Source organism: Culicoides brevitarsis, chromosome 2 (assembly GCF_036172545.1).
Source record: "Culicoides brevitarsis isolate CSIRO-B50_1 chromosome 2, AGI_CSIRO_Cbre_v1, whole genome shotgun sequence".
Lineage (NCBI taxonomy): Eukaryota > Metazoa > Arthropoda > Insecta > Diptera > Ceratopogonidae > Culicoides > Culicoides brevitarsis.
The window spans coordinates 9,609,941-9,633,175 of NC_087086.1; the positions used below are offsets into that span (position 1 = coordinate 9,609,941).

Genomic DNA, 23,235 nt, shown 5'->3' on the forward strand with positions numbered 1-23,235 from the left:
GTTTGTTTGTCATCGTATTCGTTACTCGTGTTTTGGATTATTAGCGTAATTTGTTGTTTTGTTTTGCTTTCTGATATTGTTGTGAAAATATTATTTTATTACTTACTAGATGTTTTGCTTTTAAGATTCCTTGGTATCGTCTTACATAAGCACTTAACCGCCCGATGACTCTTCAATTTGCGCTTCTTCTTCTTATGAGATTCCAAAATGAAATTGTCCTCTTTTCGAATAAGACCGTTTGTGAAGTGAATGTGGTTTGGTTAACGCAAACATTCATAAAACAAGACATCATCGCAACTCACCAGAGAATGATTTTATTACCGTTTTCTCTTCATATTTTGGGGTGTAAAATATTCGTGACATAAATAATTTTCATGCGTGCGCGCGGGGTTGGAATGCGAACCGCAATTTCTTCGCAAGACATAACTTTTCGTGGTTTTTGAAGGGATTTCCGTGCAATCCGTTTTGTGGTAAGGTTACATTATTATTTATTCACATGTCGCTTGATCCACTTCTGTTCTCTTACTTTTCGCCAAGTAGTAGCGAAATAAACACGGGTAATTGTGAACGAAAAGTCAGGCGGCATTTTTGCCTTTGTGCTCATAATAAAAAATAATAAGAAAATAATTTATCTTCTCCGTATTCGCGCTGACAATTCACACACTTGAGACTGACACTTGAGCCTCATTTATTTCAAGCAGCAACATGTGAATAGTGTGGCGGAGCACAAGTGTACAAGATACGCGATGATAATCACTGTAGGTTCCTCGCTGAGAAAGTGTGTAGAGCAGCGAAGGTGACGTGAAACAGACTTTTCAATGGTCCAAATTTGAGTGGCAGGTCTTTCAGTACTTTTATTATTTTTTGTGTCTCTGTACAAAAACAACAACAAAAAAGTGAGAAACGTTGACTTGCCAACGAAACACATCTAATTAAGTCCAAATCCGTCTAAGGTCAGGGACTCCAACCCATAAATTTCATTTACAATGAATATTTATTTAATTTTATACAAATTATTTACAGCAATTTGGCAAAACTAATCTAATCGCATGCGAAAATATTGACATAATTTATTAAAATTTTTCATAAAATTTATTGCATTAGTCGATTTTGTGTGAACATGCAGCGATAAGTGCTTGGACAAAAATAAATCATTAAATTAAACGTCAATTTACATAAATAAATGCAAATAAATAATAATAACAGTAAAATGTTCTAAACTAAAAATTATTACATTTTAAAATTTATTTCAGGCAGGATGTGATGTTTCAATTTTCGAAAAAAAAAAAGTTTTAAGTGCAGACACACGCGTGACAACCCTCCTCCCCATTAGAGAGAATTTAATTTCTTTTGTCCATTTTTGCCTGGTTATTATTGTTATTAATCGATTATCAGCATTATTCGCATTGTCCAGTTGTATTATACCTCCTCTAAATTGTTAATGTTAAGTTTCCTGAATATATGTAGTTTTAAAAATATTTTTCAATAACAGTAAATGTGCATCTGTCTTTTTTGGTCGTGTGTCCAGTATGAGAAAACAAAAGGTTTAGGTTTTTGTGTATGAGAGAAATTTTCAAGTGCAACGTGTTAAATATAAGGGTTTTATAAAAGTTCATTTTATTGTAAAAAATTTGTAAATAAATTTGCGTTTTTGGAAGGTCCGTTGTCTGTTTGTCATTTTTTTTAAGTGATAAATTTTAATATATTTTTACATTTCGTCTTTAAGAGGTGTTTCTTTCAAGATAAAATTTTGATCGACTGTAGATAACTTGCTGAATTTTTTTTACTATGCAGCTTTTCGTGTAAGCCCTGAGTTTGATGGACTGTCTTGTTTAGAAGACTCAATTGCTCGCATTTGTAACTTGTTGGGAAATTTTTGAGGAACATGAACAAATTATAGCATTAAATTTTGTTTAATCTAAATATATGATGTTTTCCTCTTTACTTGAAGTCATGAGAAATATTTATGGGAGAAAATAGTATTATTAGATTCTGCGACTTCATTTTAACTTCGCCGTTAACTTTAAATGTTGTCTTTTAATAAAAAACTACTTCTAAATTCTTGATTTTTTTTCAATTTCCAAAGTTTTGAAGTCTCTCTTTCTTCGAATCACTGTAGACCTTTCAAGCGAAGGCAGCAAGTCCTTGAAAGCGGTAGCTTTTATCCAAATTTTTGTTGTTATACTCAATCTTTAAAACTTCGTTGATCGGTCTTTGGCACCAAATTGTTGAAGGTACTTGGTTTTCTACTTGACTTCTTTAACTAAGTTGATATAGTCGAAAATTTAAAAATATCATCTTATCAATTATTTTTGCTATGGAGTTAAAGTTTAAGAAATATTTAATGTCATTTTATTTTTTATCACTTTGAACTTAAAAGTCAACTTAATAAGCAAAATGCGCTTTTATCAAAAAATTTTTCTCACAAAGACTTTGATCAGAAAAAAAATTTTTTGACCAACTTTTGACAAACATCCATCATTTGACATTCATGAGCTACTTTACCAAATCCTACAAAAACACAAAATAGGTCAAATCAACATCTTTTCATCACTTTTGACACGCGTCAGATTTATGAAAGAAAAATAAAGGATTTTTCTCAATAAAAATCAATAAATATATAAAAATCTTCCAAAAAAAAGAGGAAGTTATTGTCCAGTCCTTTGATTCATATGTTGTACAAATATTTATTTATTAGAACGCAACCCCATACAGTTCAGTTGCCCTTTCGTTTGCACAACAATGCAGCACCATAAATCCATAAAAATGACATTCAAGTCTCAATCAATAAATCGAAGCAAGAGAACGAACAATATCGAAGTAATAAATAAAGCCATAGAAATTGATATAAATTCCAAAAACTAAAAAGTTTAAAAATAATAAATACAAACTGAAAAATAGCAGATATTAAATTGTCATATTACACCCATCATCATTATACGACAAATGGAAGGTCAAACAGAGGGTAATCGGTCGTTATTGTTGCTGCTCATTGTTCGATTCCGTCTTATTATTATTTGTGTATTTATTGTTAACATTTTTATTATTATATCTGATAGATTTCCTGGTCAGTTCGCGCACAGAAACAATGTCGTGGTAATTTTTCAAACAAAAAGCAGGAATTTTTCGAAGGGTGATTTTAAAGCATTGAAGTGTGGGTGTAAAATGTGTCGAATTGATGAAATATGAGTTAATGACGAGGTTTATCGATATTTTCTCCTGCATTGTGTTAATGAAAAAAGATTAGGGGGGAGATTAAAAACTACATTAATGAGCCAGGTCAGTTGATGGGTCAGATGTCAAGAACGGGCGTTAAATAAACTAGTTCGAAAAAGTTTTTCAAAAAAAAAAAAAAAAAATTTCTGACATCTTGATTTGCGTACAAAAAATAAAATTTCGTGTAATAAGTGCCTGATTTATGAGAATACACACACGTAACATGATTTCGTGTCACAATTTCTTAAAATATTTATTATTAAGTACGCTACAAATAGCAACAAGCGTTTAATTTGACATTAACGCGTTGTTTTTTAACAATATCACGAAAAAAAAGTCAACAACCAAATAATAATAATAATAACATCAACAATTAAGTATTTCATCACATCATCAACATTTTGGTTTTTCACGAACACACACACGCCAAATTTATAACGGGCCCGTGTAATGTTTAACGAGTGAGCGAAAAAAAAACACAAATCAACAGATTCCATTGATATCTACCTCCAACAACGGTACTCAACGGGTGCAGCGAAAAAAGTAGTGACATTCATTATCGTTCATTAAAATAAAATTAAAAACGAGCGAAAAAAAATATAAAACGGAAAATATTTTAAATGAGTTTATCACGACGCTCGTCCAAAAAACGACGGGTGTGTAAAAATTTTGTGTGTGGAAAAAAATGCGTGTCTCAATTGTTGTTATTTTTTTTTTTGGTAATTTAATGACACACAATATGAGTGCCATTTTGGCAATTGTTGTAATGATAGTGACATTGGTGTTATTGGAGCAACAGGAATTGGTTTAATTGTTAGAAATGTCACGATTTTTGATATTTTTAAGGTCAGTGTTATATCAAAAATGTTTTGAAAATTTAAATTTTCTGAATATTTGTGTGTCTTCAAATGGATCAAAATTTATCAGAGGGGCTCTAATTTATCATTTTTAATCATTTTATAACTCAAAACTGCCAAAAAATTTAAACTGAAAAATTTTTTTTCCTTTGACATAGTTTTGTTTTGAAAACTAAATCAAGAGCAAAAAAACTGTGTCAAAAACTGTGTCAAAGCGATTTATGTAAAGTTAATTAATTAAAACTCGATTTTTGTCAAATCTTGCTCCAAATGGATAAAATTTGTCAGAAGGCTCTAATTTATCATTTTTAATCATTTTATAACTCAAAACTGCCAAAAAATTGAAACTTAAAAAAATTTTTTCCTTTGACATAGTTTTGTTTTGAAAACTAAATCAAGAGCAAAAAAACTGTGTCAAAAACTGTGTCAAAGCGAAAATCTTGCTGTGTCAAAGAAAAAAATTTTTTCAATTTGACATAGTTTTGTTTTGAAAACTAAATCAAGTCAAAAATTTTGCTTGAAAAAAAATTTTTTCCTTTGATAAAAACTAAATCAAGAGCAAAAAAACTGTGTCAAAAAAACAAATCTTGCTCCAAATGGATAGAAATTTGTCAGAAGGCTCTAATTTATCATTTTTAATCATTTTATAACTCAAAACTGCCAAAAAATTTAAACTGAAAAAAATTTTTTCCTTTGACATAGTTTTGTTTTAAAAACTAAATCAAGAGCAAAAAAACTGTGTCAAAAACTGTGTCAAAGCTATTTTTGTCAAATCTAAATGCTTAAAAATTTGTCAGAAGGCTCTAGTTTATCATTTTTATTCATTTTTTCACTCAAAACTGCTCTGAAAAAAAATTTTTTCCTTTGAAAGTTTTGTTTTGAAAACTAAATCAAGAGCAAAAAAATCAAAAACTGTCAAAGCGATTTTTGTCAAATCTTGAAATGGATTTTGTCAGAAGGCTCTAATTTATCATTTTTAATCATTTTTTCACTCAAAACTGCCAAAAAATTTAAACTGAAAAAATTTTTTTCCTTTGACATAGTTTTGTTTTGAAAACTAAATCAAGAGCAAAAAAACTGTGTCAAAAACTGTGTCAAAGCGATTTTTGTCAAATCTTGCTCCAAATGGATAGAAATTTGTCAGAAGGCTCTAATTTATCATTTTTAATCATTTTTTCACTCAAAACTGCCAAAAAATTTAAACTGAAAAAAAATTTCTTTGACTTAGATTAAAAACTTAAATGTGGAGTTTTTCAATGAAAAACGATACATTTCCCATACATACAAAATTCCCTACCAACTCAACTCTCATATATCGATTGACAAAGTATTGATTTCACCCTCACACTTTAAAACTACAAGTAATTGAAAAATTGAAATATTTAATGACGTGCAATGAAACGAAGAAATTAAAATTAGAAAATTTCTCCCTACACTTTATAGATATAAAAATATTTATTTTTAGGAAATATTAATGACTATTTTGTGTCAAAATCTGAAAATTTATTGAACGTACGTGTGCTTCTAAATAAATATCCAAATTTGGGAAAAATTTGTCGACACACGACTGAGGAAAAATCTATTCTTTCATTTTTAATTAATGATTCGAAAGATGAACATGTGACTTACGAATTATTTAATAAACATTCAAAAATATTATCTAACTGTTTACAAGTGATTGAATCTGTTGAAATGTTTACACAGGAACAGAAAAAAATAAATTACCCAAAAGTTAAGATAATATTTATGACAGTAATGGGTTAAAGACAGTCATAACTTCCAAAATTTTTATTTTGTGTTTATCTTCGTTTCGAATATTAAGTAGCGTTAATAATATTTTTGTTTATTTATTTTCTAAAATTTTTTTTTATGAACATGTGTAAAGATCTTGCCTCCGAGAATGGCATCAAGTCAAAAGTCATGATTGACATTTTGTTTACAAAATATTTGGAAATCACTTTTGAGAAGGAAATCATCTTCTTTATCTTTATCGACTTCATAATAATGATAAAATTATTTTTTTTTATTTCCAGATGTTTGTCTGACATTTCAATTCCATTCAACAACCAGTCTGAAGAAAAAAATATTCATTCATTAAAAATTTCAAAGCTGGTTCACCCACTGAAAGTCTCATCAAAATTTACAATCGCGTTGTGACCAGCGAGAAAAGAGACAACAAACAAAAAATTTAATAAGAATTCCATAACCAACCAAAAATCTGTCACTATTTGAATTATTTATATTCAAACACTTTTAATATAATGATGATTTCTCAGGAAAAACGTAGCAAAAATGCTCCAAAAATTGAGAGAAAAAAATTTATTGCACCTTCGATTGCTACCTCTGCTTTAGCAGGACAACGTCACGATCCATAAATCTTCCAAATCACAAATTGACAGTTTTGTTTCCCAAAAAAAAAGTTTCGTGTGTGGAATTGTCGCGCATGCAAATCTTCAAGAGCAGCTCATTAAAACGACAAAATAATATTTTTTTTGTCAAAAAACAAAATTTCGTCTTCTTCGTGTATGAGGCGACTTATTGTCTGATAAGATCTACGACATTGCACTTGTGTCTTTTTCGTTCTGTTTCTCTTCTCTTCATGCAAGGTAGAAAAAAAGAAAGAATGAAAGACGAGAAACAGAACGAGATGTGACGATATTCATTCATTTATTTTTTTAAAAATTTAATTAAATCAAAAATCTTTTTTATGACAACACCCCGTACCTAATGCCATATTTTCCAATTACAAATTCGATAAGAATCTGCCTAATATGCGGGTAATGGTTTGGAAAATTATGATTTTTGTCCTCCTTCTCATATTTCACGTTTACTTTTTTGTGTAAGTAAACAACATTAAACATAAAGGGTGAAAAAAAGTTTCTAACTTTTATTTTCAGAGTAATAAACGGAAATATTACGACAAACAAGAAAAGCGAGAAGTCACTACTGCCTTTGTTGTAAATGACGAGGAATGAGGGAGCATTAAATTTCATGCGAGATCGTATCGAAAATTCGTCGATATAATAATAACATCATTCGGTTGTTTTGCAAAAGTATACGAAAAATATGCAAAAAAAAAACGTCGAAGAAGGAGGAAAGGAAGGGTAAAAAATTATTATTATTACTGTTCGAGTAAAAGATGCGATGATTATTATTATGACTTTTCCTGTATAGGTTCTTTATCATTGGAGTTTATTGAAAAGAAAATGTGTATAAAATTCACGTATTTCATAAAGAAGAAAAATTGAATGGAAGTTCAGGGTTAATAAATAAAAATTTGGCAAAGTTAATGCCGCGTCGATATTTGATGAAAATTGAAAAGTGGGGATTGTAGTTTACGGAATGTAGAAAGAACGGGATCAAAAGCTCGAAATCTTGAATTTTTATGACTTTCAAAAATTTCAAGAGCTGAAGACTATCTACAAAACTTAACATTAAAAATGTCTTTAAAGAGCTGAAAATTGTTTGAAAAATGTTTGAAGAGCCAAAAAATTGTTAAAGAGCTGAAGAATGTTTAAAGAGCTGAGAATGGGGATGAGAACTTTAAAATTATTTTTTTTTAATTTAAAATAATTTAACTTGCTTTTATTTTCAGATGTCGATTGGAAAGAAAATTGGATTTAAACTTAAAATTTTATTTTTTGGAGAACTGGAAAGTTGAAAGACTCAAAAACTGAACAGCTGCTTGAACACTTGCTCTCTTTGGTTTGATATCTTGAACAAAACGAACGTGTTATCTTTTTGTTTTGGAGAACTAAAAAGTTGGAAGACTCAAAAACAATTACTAACTTGTATCATCTTGTGAAGCTTGCTTTAATAGCTTGTTTTCGCTCTCTTTGGTTTGATATCTTGAACAAAACGAACGTGTTATCTTTTCGCTCTGCATAAGTATATTTTAGTCTTCATCGAAACCTCATAGTTGAAGCTGATCTTCAAACCGTAATGATTCTTATTGACATGTTAGGTTAGGTTAGGTTTGAGGATGCATCATCGCGGTCCGAAGACCTATTGTGATCCATGAAGAAGACATGTTAAAATTCACGTATCTACTGAAGAAAAATTTGAAGCTAGTGTAACGAACCTACTGAGCTTCAATAAGACCTTAAAACTCAGAAAACATTTTCTCGTAGAATCCTCGAACAATTTTAAACCCGCCAAACTCCAACCCCATCATAACACTGCTAATAATTTTTCTTTGCTTTATTCATCTATAAAATATGACTTCTAGCCTCCAGTTTATTGACATCCCCCGATATTTCTTTCAATTCAATTCTAACGGCAATAAACGAACATCTAAAAAGCAAGTAATCAAGCTGAGTAAAAATCCAAAGAGATAGAAAGGGTTCATTCTACGCGATTTGCTGCTACAAAAAAAAAATGAAAAACAAGAAAATAAGAGATGAATAAACATTACAATTACGTGAGCAAACTTTTAATAATAATATTTTTCCCGATAAATTTTTCGCACACAAGAAAAATTTTATTTATCTCTCTCTATTGCCGCAGTGTAACTTCTGAAATGTAAAAAATCCAAACACAGACAACATACATATTTGTTTATTCCGCGCGAGGGATTTTTCAAAGTTTATGGTGTTCATCAATCTAAGTTGATGTAAATATGAAATCATAAAATTCGTTTCTAATCTTCGGAATGGGTTGTAAATTTTTCGTTTTTTCTGAAAAAGAAGCGTGTTCGACACGAAATTCAATTTGAACACAATTGCGAGTAAATTTTAATCCCTGTCATTTGACACTTTACTCGAACGTCCTTCTAATTATTATCTATTTTTATTTTCGTCATAATCCGAGACACGCGATATTTTCCGTTGGAAAAGAAAGTCTCGTACGTAATTTTCCATCGTTAACCTCATTTAACCTTGTTATTAAATGTTACTGTGCGAGTCTCCCCTTATTACTGCTGATCATTACTGCCGGTATTAAGACTAATAACGTAACGTCACAAAATAAGTAGAAAGGTATTAATTTTACAAGGAAAATACCATTTAATCCGATACATGATGACAAAAATGATACTTGAAGTGAAATTTGAATATCGTCGAATTCGAAGCCGTATATTCGACGTACATTAAAACTCATGTTTGCGTCGAAATTAATGTATGAGAAACAATTGACGATCAAATAATTGGCCACACATAATAATTTTTACTGACAATAATTACGCGATTAAATGCATTCTTCAATAAAATTCTTCAAAACGGAAAAAAAGTTGAGATAATAAACTTTTTTTTTTACAAAACACATGGAACATAATTTAATAACAGACCGCGCGCATAACTTTTTATTACTAATTAAAATGCTGCCCCTAGACATGAATTTATGTGCGATGATTGTTCTCGACGCTCGTCGCTACTGTGAAATGCCTTTTTTGTAAACTAAACATCAATTTGTTTATTAAGTATCTGGATGTTTCTATTAAAAATATCATCGCCATCAGTATTTATGTTGTTTTTTTTTTTTGAAAATTTTATCCTGTTTATAAATAGAAGAAAAAAAACTAGAAAACGTTCAGGGCGAGGAAGTGTGTTACTAAGAGGATCGCTGTCGAGTCCGGAGGCCATTGTATCATTTTTAATTATTTCATAAGAAATAAGAACCAGCATTTATATCATTATTATTATATTATTAAAGACACATAAATGTCAGAAAATAAAATTTCAACTTGAATGACGAATGAAACGATTTTTTTGTTATTTTTATAATATATAATACACTTATATATGATAAAAATAATGATAATAATAAACATAAACTCTGAAACAAATAAAAATGTGATGATTATTAAAACATCCCCTGAAGCCATAAAATTATACTTATATATTTTTGTATCAAATTTTATTATTGTTTTATACATTTTTTTTTATTTTTACGTAGAAAAACATTAATTATGACGATGGTGATGGAATGAGGCACTCTTGAATGGCTTCCTTTCCATAAAGCGTTCCAAATATTTTATTTATACGAAAAAAAAAGTTTTATTATACATATCGCTCAAAAACAAAACAAAATCAAATAAATTTTAATTTAATATTCAACTAATTCTCACATACGGTAGCGGCAACTTCACTCCTCCGGTTCTGCTTATCATGCAAGATCATATTTATCGGAATCAGATAAGAATAAATATTCGGTCGTTTTAATTGTTTCTTTTTTTTATTTATTTATTTTAATTTTATATTCAAAAATAAATATTTAGAGAAACAAAATTTCTTGTTTTTTTTTGGTCCCATAAAAAATTCAAGAAGCGACAGGAAAAAATGAATAAATTATTAATAAAAATTAATGTTTTCAACTCTTTTTTCTTTGTATATTTAAAGAATTTTTGTTGCCGTTCTCAAGATAATGAGCACGATCAGAGTTGCGTGTCTCTTATTTTTACTTATATATGACGATAAACCGAAAAAAGAGACAAAATTCAATGAAAAAGGACATTTGCGTTTATTTTCGACATTAATTAAAACTCGATTCCCATTGGATTGGATAAGAAAAAAAATAATAATAATGATACAGAAGTCAAATAATGCAAAGAAAGATATCAACGTTTATTTATGATGTCAAATGATTCATTATTATCAATATTATTTTTTGCCTTTGCAGCTTATCTTTAATCATCATTTATTTTTTTTTACGGAATTGGGCATACAGACCATATTTGAGGCAAGTTGCGACGACGAAATGAAGTTATGATTCTCAATTAGGGAGTTGCTCGAAAGTAGCACTAATGATTATTTTTTTATCTGATTAATAATAATAATGGTATTGGTCAATTTATATAAAGTACAAAAAAAACTATACGGTAAAAATAATGAAGAGATTATGATAAAGTTACTGCAATAATCGAATAGAAATGTATGGGTACACCACACCTTTGTGAGAGACTTTGGTTACTTAATTTTATTAATTGGATTTATTTGATTTGTATCGACCAGGCCATTTTTATGCTTTTTTTAAGTATTGAAAGTTACATAAAATTTGAAAATGATTCGTTTTTTTTTCATTTTAAATTATTAATTATAATAATTTTTTAAAAAGTAATAAAAATTAAAAATTTTTCAATTTATATAAATTTCACCAATTAATTAAAATAATTTTAACTATTTAATTATTTTTTGTATTTTTTTTAATAAAATTTGGGTTAACAATATTTTTTTAAATTAAAATTATTAATTATTTTATTTAATAAATTAATTTTTATATTTTTTATAAAGTAATAAAAGTTTCATATAAATTGAAAATTTTTGTTTAATTTTAAAATTTTTTTGTAATTAATGAAAATAATTTTAACTATATAATTATTTTTCAATTTTTTTTATAAAACTTGGGTTTATATTATTTTTTTTTAAATGTTATTTTATTTATTAAATTCAGCTATCTAAATTATTTTTTTTTCAGTTTCAATTTTTATATTGAATTAAATTTTAGAAAAATTGAAGAAAAATTTGTTTAAAAAAAAATTATAAAAAAATAAATTGAAAAAAAATTAATAAAGATTGATTTGAAATTTTTCTAAAATTTGTAAATCGCTTTCTTGTTAATTCAGTAATTTTTAATAATTTTATTGTTTAGAATTTAATTTATTATTTTTATTTTTTTTTTAATAATATTATTATTATTATATAATAATAATATTAAATTTTTTTCATTTATTTAATTATATTAATTTAATTAATTAATTTAAAATTATTAAACATTCTAATTTTGAGCCATCAATCTGAATCAAAATAATAATTAAAAATTTCAATTAAAAAAATAAAAGTTCATTAAACTTCAGATAACTTCACCGCCTGACTCGACACAAATCATCACATTTCGTCACAAAAAAAATCACTTCCTGCGTTTTTTTCAACTTCTTCTTTAATAAATACGCTTTTAATTCATAATGTCAAGGGATATTAATAAAAAATCAAGGAACACACCGAAAAAAAACAACTCATATCATCGTAATGATGACACGATCATCACTCTTCATTCATCTCACATCCACGCATTGCGGTAGCGACATGTCCTTTCAAACAAACACAAAAAAAAATCATCATTTACTTAACTAATGTTTCCACTCAAAAATAATTTTTGTGTCAATTTTTTATATGTCATTTATCTCTTGCGTCGTCCTGTGTGCGCTGTGCTGAAGACCTCAGAGAACGAAAAAAAAAAACTTTTTTTTATGAATGAATGTTGATGTGTATTTTGATACAAATGTGGAAATAAATATTTTTTTTTATAACAAACTAGAAACAGAGAAAAAAAGTGAGGGACAAACTTTTTTATTTTGATTTTATGATGTGATATGAGTGTTGCCTGCATTATTTTTTGACGTAAGGTAATTTTTCATGTGACACGACTTTGATACGTGTTTCAACGTCGACTAAAAGGACTTTTATCACAAATCTCGGCGCGCGGCGTTATTCTGTGTGTGTGTGTAAATCTAAACATGAGGAAAGAACACTCACAGGAAGAAATAAATTTCGTGTTAGAAAAAAAAATGTGAGTATTTTGTGTTTTCTATTTAGATGTGTCCTGTTTTTATTTTATGTTAGTTTTTTTTTGTTAAAACATTTTTTTATAACTTTGATAAGAAATAAGAGAAAGTCGTAGTTTAACGAAATTGCATTTTTATTTTTAGTACCGAAAATAGCCGTTCTAAGAGTGGGGCGCTGCTAAATTCGGCAGCGCCTCTTTAGATTTGCGGCTATTTTTTGTACTAAAATAAAAATTTTTCAGACAGACAAAAATACTTGAATTTTTCTAAGAAAATGCCTTTTAAACTATGAATTAATAATTTAAATGTAAACTTACCGTTAACGAGTTCTGAGCTGTCGTTAACCCTTTTTCCGGTTCCTGCAATGAAATGTAAATATTTGGATTAAAGTTTTTTTTTTTTGAATTAGAAGTTGTCTTATAAATAGATAAGTCTCATAGCGAAAAGAATTTTTCATATCCTGTCTTTAATTTCTTTCTCGACTTGTAAAAGAGACACGAATGTCATCGAGACAATCATTTTGTAACCAAATAAATTACAAATATTTATTTCTAAAATGAAATGCAATAAATGTTTTGATTTTTTTTTACATTTCTTTCATAGCGAGACACTCACAATTTATTTTTTTTCTGAAATTTTATTTATTTACCATTTAAATTAAATGTGCGACGTATATCGAGAAAGACGACAAACGCAAATATATTCAAGTGATTCAGAGTTAACCTTTGACCCGATACACAACAAATTCAATGTTGTGCCTGCTACTTGCGTTTTATGCAGTTGTTGTCGTTTTCGTCGTCGTCTTCGTCCTCGCGTTGTTGCTGCTGCATATTTTAATTGCTATGAAATATGTTTTTAATGTATGCATGACATGATGGTGCGATAGTTATTTTTATCTTTTACGAAATTTAATTTTCTTATTAGTATCCTACACACGTACGGAGCTGTGTATGACGTATGTGCAAAGAACAGAATAGTATCGAAAGAATTAATTCTTTTGCACGGTAGACTTGGAAATTTTTCGTAACTTTACTGCTTCGAATGTGAAAAATTGCTTTGATGGCGCACTGTTCACGTCTCATTTTCATATATATGAAGAGTCTCAATCCGATTCGATTGGTATTTAATTTTTTTCTTGCATCTAATTATTTATTTACTTACATCTCTTCTTGTTATTTGCTGCATACATTTTTTTTTTCGTCGTATTCACATTGATTTTCTTCTCGATTTTTTTTTTCGATTTTCTCGTACGTCGAACATATTTTCTGGCATTTTATTGTCGTAGATGAAGAACCCAACATTTTACTGCATTCGGAAGAGAGCGACAAGATACATTATAACTCATTGTTGTAGGCATTTAAACACACACAAAAATATGCACGATATGTCTTTTAATCGATAATCTTTTTATGTTTGTATTAAATGCATGTGACAATATATATTGAGTAGTTGAGGCAGTTGAACAACGCACATGCATGAGGAGCAAAGATGAATGTCTCGAGATGGAAATACTTCAAATGTGACAAAATGGAAGAAGAAGACACAACAGAACATAGTGCGAGAGTCAAAAGGGCACAATTGTGCAATTTTCTATATTTTTAGCTCACAGCATTAGAATTTAAGATAAAAGGTTCTAATTTTGTGGCGAAGTGTTGAGAGACGAACTTTCAATAAAATAACTCTAATAAGCGATTTCTATAGGGGTCGATTGATGATGATGTAACGTTCGAAAGAACTATTCAAAATAAAAATTATTTTTTTTTGTTTAAAAATATTCTTACAAATTCTTTAAAAAATAAACAATTAAAATTGTGACAAGATTAATTTTAAAAATATTTTTAAGTTTCAATTTATAAGTAAAATTACATATTAGTTCAAACTTTGTGATTTTATAATATTTCATTTATAATTAGTCAAAATGTTTCCTTAGTTGAAGTTTTATATATAAATCTTTTGAAGCTGCAGTACATTATCAAAAACGAAAAGAAATCATCTCTCCTTTGGAAGGTTGCGGTATAGAAGTACTCTGTAAGGTATGGCATAAAATATGATACAACTTATTAAGTCCAATATGCTGAAAGTTCGTTGGCAAGATGCTATTAAAACTGCGATGGTCAACATTATTTTAATTGCAGTGATAAAATTAGGATACGAAACCTTTTCTTCTTTGATTTGAAAACAAAGCTCCTTTTTTTGACTTAAAATCATCATCTTTTTCAAAAACTCAAACGACTTGCATACACATCTTGTTTGGATCTATTTGTATTGAAGACAAATCTATCGGTTCTTTTTTTTCAGATGCCATTGAGCTACAGTTGGTAGTTTCTCAGAGAGATCATAAATATCAATGGAATATGAGTAATGACTAAGTATCGTGAGTTTAGTTTACTTAAAATCTTCACTTTTTTCATAGTTGACATCTTTTATATTATTATTTGACCTTTACGAAAAGTCGATATTAATTTAAGTTTTACCTTTAAGCCTAAAATGTGTTTCTTTGTCGACAAATTATTATTAACTAAATTCTTGAACTTGACCCAGAATTTGACGAAAACTCAAAATTCTCAAAAATTTAAAAAAAAATCAAACTTTTACTTTTTAATATACAAAATTAACGTTACTTAATACTTGCACTGCCCCGCTAATCATCATCAAAATAAAAAAGTCAATTTAATTTCTTTTAATACATTTTAGAATCGACGACAAAAACAAAAGAAACAGCAAAAAAAAAATGAAATGAAATTAAAAAGTTTTGTATACGTTGTGCACTTCAGAAATGCGATTAAGTAGTTATTTTTATCAATAAATCAAATGCTGTCACCGTTTAAAGTGTTTTATTATGCAGAGCGTATGTTTGCACATAATCATCACAAATGTATTATTTTCGCTGCTCGCGTATTATAAATCGAGAAAAAGATTTAAAACCTAAATATTTCAAATATTTATTTGTCTTTACACTTGCACGACGCCATATACGCCGAGCGCGCGAGAAAGATTGTTTGTTGCAATGTGCAAAATAGCAAAGAAAATTATTTTTATTGAAATAATTTTTTTTTTCACTGTTTCATGAATTTCTAATTTATTTATTTATTTTTCTGTTACAAATCCGTTAAAATTTATTCAGAAATCTACAAAGAACGACCTCGATTTATTGATTTTTATTGCTCGCTTTTTTGCCACCTGTTTATGTCTGTCTGACGACTGTCGATTCCCCCCATAACGACAAAACGAGAAGAAATTTAACGCAACAGATGTTCAAGACACCCGAAATCAATGTCACGAAATTTCTCCCCTGACTTGTGTAATAAAAGGAAAGATATAAATATGACCCATAAAAATTGATTCATAACTCTCCTGACGGTCAATATAATTTTTTTCCGCAAAATAAGAAATAATAATTTTTCCGCAAATTCGAATGTAATCCCACATAATGCTCTCTCATACAAATATGAAATAATAACTTTGCGTGTGTGGCATTAAATATGATTCACATAAATCAGAACTCGATTGTTAAGGACTGGCCAATCTACCTACAGTTCAAATCAAAAAAGTAATAATTTTTCGGTTTTATTTGTGCTGTGAAACAAACAGCAAAGAGCACTCACTTTTTTTTTTTTGTATCTCAAATTATTTTTGGGTCATAAATAAAAAATTTATCCCTGATACTTTCGTTCGTACATGCAAGATACTCTTTTTTATGTCTTGGTCATCAATAATAATAATGAAAATATAATAACTGGCCAATTTTCGGTACGGAGGAAAATTTGTGTCATTTTTCAGAGTGTCTACCGAAGAAAAAAAAGGAAAATACGAAAGATGATATCTTCATATGTATGTCTGCAGAGAGAGCCTTTAATGGTGTAGAAGAGTAGGATCATAAATAAATTAAATTGAATGTGTGGAAGAGCAAAATGTGTATGAGAAATTATGGCTCACAAATATCTATTTTTATTTTTATTAGAAGTTATTGAAATGGATAAAATAGGGCTTATTATGAGTGGATTTTTTTTAGTATGAGGGCAGTGTATTTCAGTTTTTTTTTTAGCAAAAGTTGATAATTTCATTTAAGTTAAAAGTTTTATTTAAAATTTCATCAACACGTTAAAAACCTTTCGTGTGAATTTAACCGATTAAGGCTAATAAACGAAGATGGTTTACATATTGGATCAGCTTGAAACACTTCTTTATTGAATTTATCACATTATTGTCAATATAATATTATTAATAAGAGGCGAACAAACAACGAGTTAAATTAAAGAGAAAATTGGCGAGAAACCAAATCAACACAAGAACTTGAGCGCATTTTAATTTCAAATACTTTAAAATGGTAAGTAAACTTTATTGAGTAATATTTTTTCGCTTATATTCTTCTTTCAGGAATGTACTTTTGGATAAAACATACTTTTTGAAGAAACTATAACTTAATAAAGGAAAACTCAGGCCCTGAGTCTCATGGATTCAGAAAAAATCACCCAAAACACAATAAGAAATTTTTTTTATTGAGTCAGAAATCTTTTAAACATATGGATTACGCAGTACCAAAACGATGCTCTTAAAATGAACTGATATCTTATGGAAATCATGTTACAAATGCGACAAGGAAAGAAATGAAATTTTAGGCACTTGAGTTGACTTTACGGGTTTTGCCTCCCGCTCTACAATCATCGACTAACTCTCTTGATAATGAAAACCCTTCACGACCTTCACAGGATTGAATGCGCATTGTTTATGATTCTGAAAGGACTCCGACCATATAAGAAGTGAATTCGCTTTCAAGTATCATCTATATGGCTATGTAATCTAAAAAGTCTAAAGGAAACCCAGTCGAGAACAAATCATCATATCATGGCAAAGGAACTAAGATGTCTTAGGTGTTAGAATGTTCAACGACTAAGCTGATTTATATGAGTCTCAGTAATAAAGAAATTAAGGATAGATTGAAATCAATAGAGATATTTCTTAAACAATAAATTTGAAAAAAAGACTTTTTCTTCAGAAAGAACTATTAGGTACAACTCTTCAAGTAAAACAGACAGACAACAAATATAACGCAATAACTCAATTTTTCTTCCAAAATGCAACAAAAAAATCTTAAATGAATCACATAAATTCACGTTAAATGCATTTTTGTTGCTAAACATCGACTTGTTGTCATTCATATTTACGACCATCATATAAAAATATAATATGTACCTCCGTTTCGTTGTTGTTGTTGCTGTTTGTTGACCATCATCTCTGAGACTTGGTTTGCCGACATGTTACGAAAAAAAAAGTATAAGAGAATCATTTCCAATCGTTGTTCTTCTTCCTCTTGCCTTGTATCGAAACAATGCGTTTGCACTTTTGTATCAACCACACACAAACGAGAACAACGACGACGACGAACATAAATCTGACAATCTGCATATTACTTATTATTATGTGTCGTGTATTTATATAAAAATATATATTTTTTTGTGTTTTGTTTTATTTAATCAATTAAAACGAAAACGATTTCGTGGGACTGACCGTTTTTCTCTCCCATACACGACCTCGTTCGTAATAATAAGCGATATGTATATGAATACGAAAAAAAAAATGACCACAAAGCAACATCAACAAAGAGAACATGTGAGACCATTAAAAGATTCCCTTAATTAAATGTTATTTCTCTGTTCTGAATTAAAATATTGTTGTTGATACAATGAAATGATGATGCCACAGGAAAATAATCATAAAAGATATAAAATGTATAAAAAAAATTTAAAATGCAATAAAATCATAATTCAGTATCTACGTAAGTAAAGTCTCCAATGAAAAAATGTTGTAAAATTTTTTTTTGTGGGTTGATGTAAAATTTTATTTTTTTTATAAATACAAGAACAAGTAAGAAAGAGTTTTACTTAAGGCGCCACACCGGTCGACGTCGTTTTCATATCGGACATTCATTCAATGATCCATTAAATCATAATAATTACGATTAAAGATAAAAATGTGAATAAAATTGTTTCGTGAATGAGCGTCTGCAGGCTCTAACGGACAAGAGTTTATGACTTTTTCTAAGAGAATTTTCAACTAACATCGTAAAAATTTATTATTACTACAAAAATTGCCACAAATTAGTGCAATTAAGTAATAATAAGACAATTTTATTAATAAATAAACGATAATTGGGCAACTTTCAATCGCAATCGTAAAAAAACCTTCAATTTTTTAAAATATTAAAAATCATGCAAAATTATGCGAATATTTTTTTTTATTTATTATTGATCGATGTCAGACTGGCGGAATCAAAAATAATCATTATAAAGTTGACAAGTTTGATATCTCGCGGCGTCTCTTGTCTTCGTTCGCTGGCATTCTATCACGCGAGCACCTCGTTCGAGGCATTTTATTAACTTTATTATTATTATTTATTATATTATTTTATATTATTAAAATTCATATAAAAAATTCATGATCCAGATTTTTTCATGATGAATAAGGAGATGGAGTGTTCGTGATCACACATCATAATAAAATCGAGAAAAAAAAGTCGTTCGTCATCGTATCAAAAATGACGTTTATAATAATTTAAAAGCTGGACTCAATTTAATGATGGACGATTATTTTTGAGTTATATTTTTTATATGGAAATTTTTTGCTTGCATGCAAGACATGCGCCTTCATGTCAATAAATTCATAAATAAATTGATATGCGTTTGCTTGTTTAATGACAACGACAGGAAATGTCTCTCTTACGGTCATTTTGCATCGATACAGATTGTCTAATGTTTCAATTCAGATTTTATTTACGAGAAATAGTAGGAAAAAAACGTTTATAAATTATTTATTTATCATAATTTTTTGTGCCAAGATAAGTTATATTTGAAAAGTTACGTTAGACAAGGATGGTTTATGCAAAATTCTATATTTTTATTGAAAAGTGATGATTTATAAATTTATGGGAGATTCTTGAACTCTGAAGGACATTGAATAAATTTTTGAGTTATTTTTTGATTGATTGAACGAAAAATAAATAAATTTATTTATTTTGATGAATAATTTTATTTATTAAAATTTTTTTTAATATTTTCATATTTTTAATTAAAAAAAATTAATAATATTAAATTTTATTTTTTTTTAATTTATAACAAAAATTCAAGTTGAAGTTTAAAGAGTTTTAATTGAAAAAATTTAAAAAAAATTAAATTTATTAAAATTTAAAATTAAAAAAATAATATTAAAATAAAAAATTTAAAGCGATTATTAAAATTTTAATTATTGTTAAATATTTTTCAAAAGCATTAAATTCAAATTTTAAAAGTTAAAGATAAAAAAATTAAATTTTAAAAATAAATAATTTTAATTAAAAATTGTTAAAAATAAAATTTCAATTATTAATTAAAATTTGAGTTAATTTTAATAATTTTAAATTAAATTTTAATAATTTTAAATTTAAATTTAATTTAATTAAAAATTGAATTTAATTAAATTAAATTTAAATTAATATTATTTTTTTTTATTAAGTTAAAAAAATTAATAAAAAAAATATTCTAACATTTAAAAATAAATCCAAAATAAAATTAAAAATAATTATCCCTGTCTACCATCACTTACTCACAATTACAATCCACACACAAAAAAAATACTTGTTGACGACATTTTATCTGATTGAAAATTGCACTTGCGTGTAAAATGATTAAACATTTTAAATCGAATACAAAACGCTATTTAATACAAACGTCTACGCAATTCTTATGATAAGTTAACAGAGTCAAGTTAAGATATGGCAAAGAAAAAAACCAGTTTAATAATATTTATTTTATACTTTTTTTTTTATTATTTCTTTCATTATAAATTCATATCTCTACAGTTAATAAGCTACCCACAATCTACGAGAACAACGACGACGGGTGTAATAGATTCGAATCAAATAATATTTATAAATAATTACACCGTTTACAGATTTATTAGAATCAATGCGAGATCATACATGACGATAACATGCGTTTTGTTTGTTTTCAATAATAATTTATAATATTTTATCTAGAATGTAATTTTTTTTCTTGTTTCTTGAAAGTGAATTTGAATGTTCGAATTATATGACGAACATTATTCAAATTCAATCCAAAATTATTTACGAGCTGGATTTAATCATATGACTCCTTTTTCTTCGTTTCAGACACAAAGTGACACATTCGATATGGGAAAAATATTGAAAAATGATATTTTCACGTCGTTCGACTCGACTTTTATTTCGGAATAAAAGGAAAATTTATGCGTTTATTATTCATGATAAAATATTAGCTTAGAAATTGGAAATATTTTATGACTTTTTCGAGAAAAGAAGGAAAGAAAAATGAGAAAACGACGTGAAAAAGTTTGAATTTTATTTATGCGAAAAAACATGAATTCACATAATTTTTTTTTTTGCTGATCCAAGCAATGTCAAGTTAAGGGAGAGCAGCAAAGAAACCAGTTATTAGCTGAAAATTATGTTCCATTCATCGCGAATCTTCTTTTGTTTGTCCGAATCATGAGAATTTGTTTTATTAAAAGTTTATTTTATGATCATTTAAATATTTTACGATTTTTTTTTTGTGGAATTATTAATGTTGCGGAAATGCAACAACCGTTGATTCGGAGTTCTTTCTTTTTTTCACAAAATAAAATGGTATTAATAAAATAATACTAATGATGATAATACGCAAATTTTTTCAACCATGTTTGATGCTTTTCTTGGACACAAACAAAAAAATACACAAACTAACATATAAAATAATAACACAATAATAATAAAATAATAATAACGAAAAAAATAAAAAAGAAACAGAATGGAAGAAAATTGTAACATTTATCCGCAATATACAAACGATTCGCAAAGCAAAAGTATAACATGTTAATATTTAAAACAAGAGATCAATAAATCTTGATAATAACTTGATCTCATACATAAAATGTGTGTGTATATAACTTTAATTCTTTTCTGCTCATATTTCTTGTTTGTTGTTGCTGTTTTGTTATAAATGTATGTGAATATGCTCTTGTTTTTTTTTTGTTTTATGTTGTTCTGTTCGCCCATCCCCCCATCGCATAAATGATGATGATAAGGAAAAAGGTTCAGTTTTTAGCATAAATTTTAAACGTGAACGTGAATGAAATGGCAGCAGCAGCAGCAACGACAGAATGGAGATATGTAAATTACATTGTCATATATAAACATAAATATTATGTTGCAGTTTTTAGTGCTTCATGTGTGTGTATGTGTGAGTTTGTGGAACATAAATTTTGCATTATTACTATTTTTATTATTATTAAAAATAAAAAAAAATAAAGAATAAAATGATGGAATTGCAAAGGAAATTTGCATATAACTGGAGTACAGTGACGAACAAAAATATTGGGACACGAAAGAAAATTTAATTTTTAATAGGATTTTTTCTGAAACTTAAATTTTTTTAGTTTAATATGAATTTTTTATGATTTTATGAAATGAAAGGTGACAAATTCTCAGATTTTTTATAAAAAACTTGTTAATGCAATATTTAACTGAAATTTTGCCTCAGATCAAAAGTCGTTTGTCAGCAATTATTTAAATTTTGGTTTAAAAATTATATTGAAACAAGAGAAAATTTAATTTTTTTTCATCAGTCCTTTTTTTTGATTTTAGTTTTTTTCATAATATGCTTCTACTTTGTTAAGGCAATGATTCTCATCATAAAATTTCTATATACAGTTGACATATTTAATTATTAGGTAATTGTACTTGTTATATTGAATAAAAGAAGACAAGAGATGCCATCTTTACCTTCAAGTCTACCTTCAAACAATGCTTTCACCCAATGTTTTTTTACGTTTTCCTGTTTCGAATTTTGTGTTTGGCTACTTCCTTGTAATGTAATAATCCTTCCTCTCTTATTTTCTTTTTCAAGATTCTGTGGAAGTTCCTTTTTTTAATTAAGTTTTTTCTCTTTTGTGAAAATTCTTAGAGTTCATGTGCTGCTTCATAATATTTTTAATTTATGAACTTAAAATGAATGCTCGATAGTAGATAAGTGTCAAAACAAGCAATTTTTCAAAATTTTGATTTTGATGTTTTTTCAAGAGCTTAAGTCCTTTTTTGATGAAAGCTTATATCTTATAGTTAAGACATTTAAACAATATTTTAGAGTCCTTTTGAACCAATTGAAGTAACTGCAAAACATTAATTTTATACTATTTGAACTTATTTCTCCATATCTTCCTCTTCATTCGTGTTCCGGATTTCATGTTCTTCACTGTAAAACGTTCTTCTGAGTAACCTGTCTCTGTTTACTTATAATATTATAATTGTTATTTTTTCTGAAATAATATAATATAATAAAAAAAAACATATACAGACATCATTTGTTCAATTTCTGTTCATTTTTTTTGCATGTTTCGTTCATATATGCTTGTAGACAACTCATGTATTTATTATATTCTGCTTCTTTTATACACACATTTCTATATAAATTTATTTTGAATTAATGATAAAAGTTTGTTTGGCAGTGGACTACTTGACTTGTTTCATGGGAAAACATTGAACTTGTTCTTGCTTCAATATTAATATTAACAAACAACAACAATATAATAATATAATGATAATCCAAATCGAATACTATCTTGTTGCATTGTCCATTAAGCTACTTTAGCTGCCTGCCTGCTGCTGGTTGGTACCTCCAT

The 23,235-nt window shown here is 27.7% G+C and overlaps 1 protein-coding gene across 1 annotated transcript in view; it reads right to left on the reverse strand.

Moving 5' to 3' along the window:
* The window catches only part of LOC134828478 (homeotic protein spalt-major-like), a 57,554-nt gene that overhangs the window by 29,147 nt on the left and 5,172 nt on the right, over positions 1-23,235 (reverse strand). Inside the window, exon 2 of the mRNA XM_063841458.1 lies at positions 12,888-12,929. Within this exon, the coding sequence (XP_063697528.1) occupies positions 12,888-12,929 (42 nt within the window). The remainder of the gene's footprint in view (positions 1-12,887; positions 12,930-23,235) is intronic.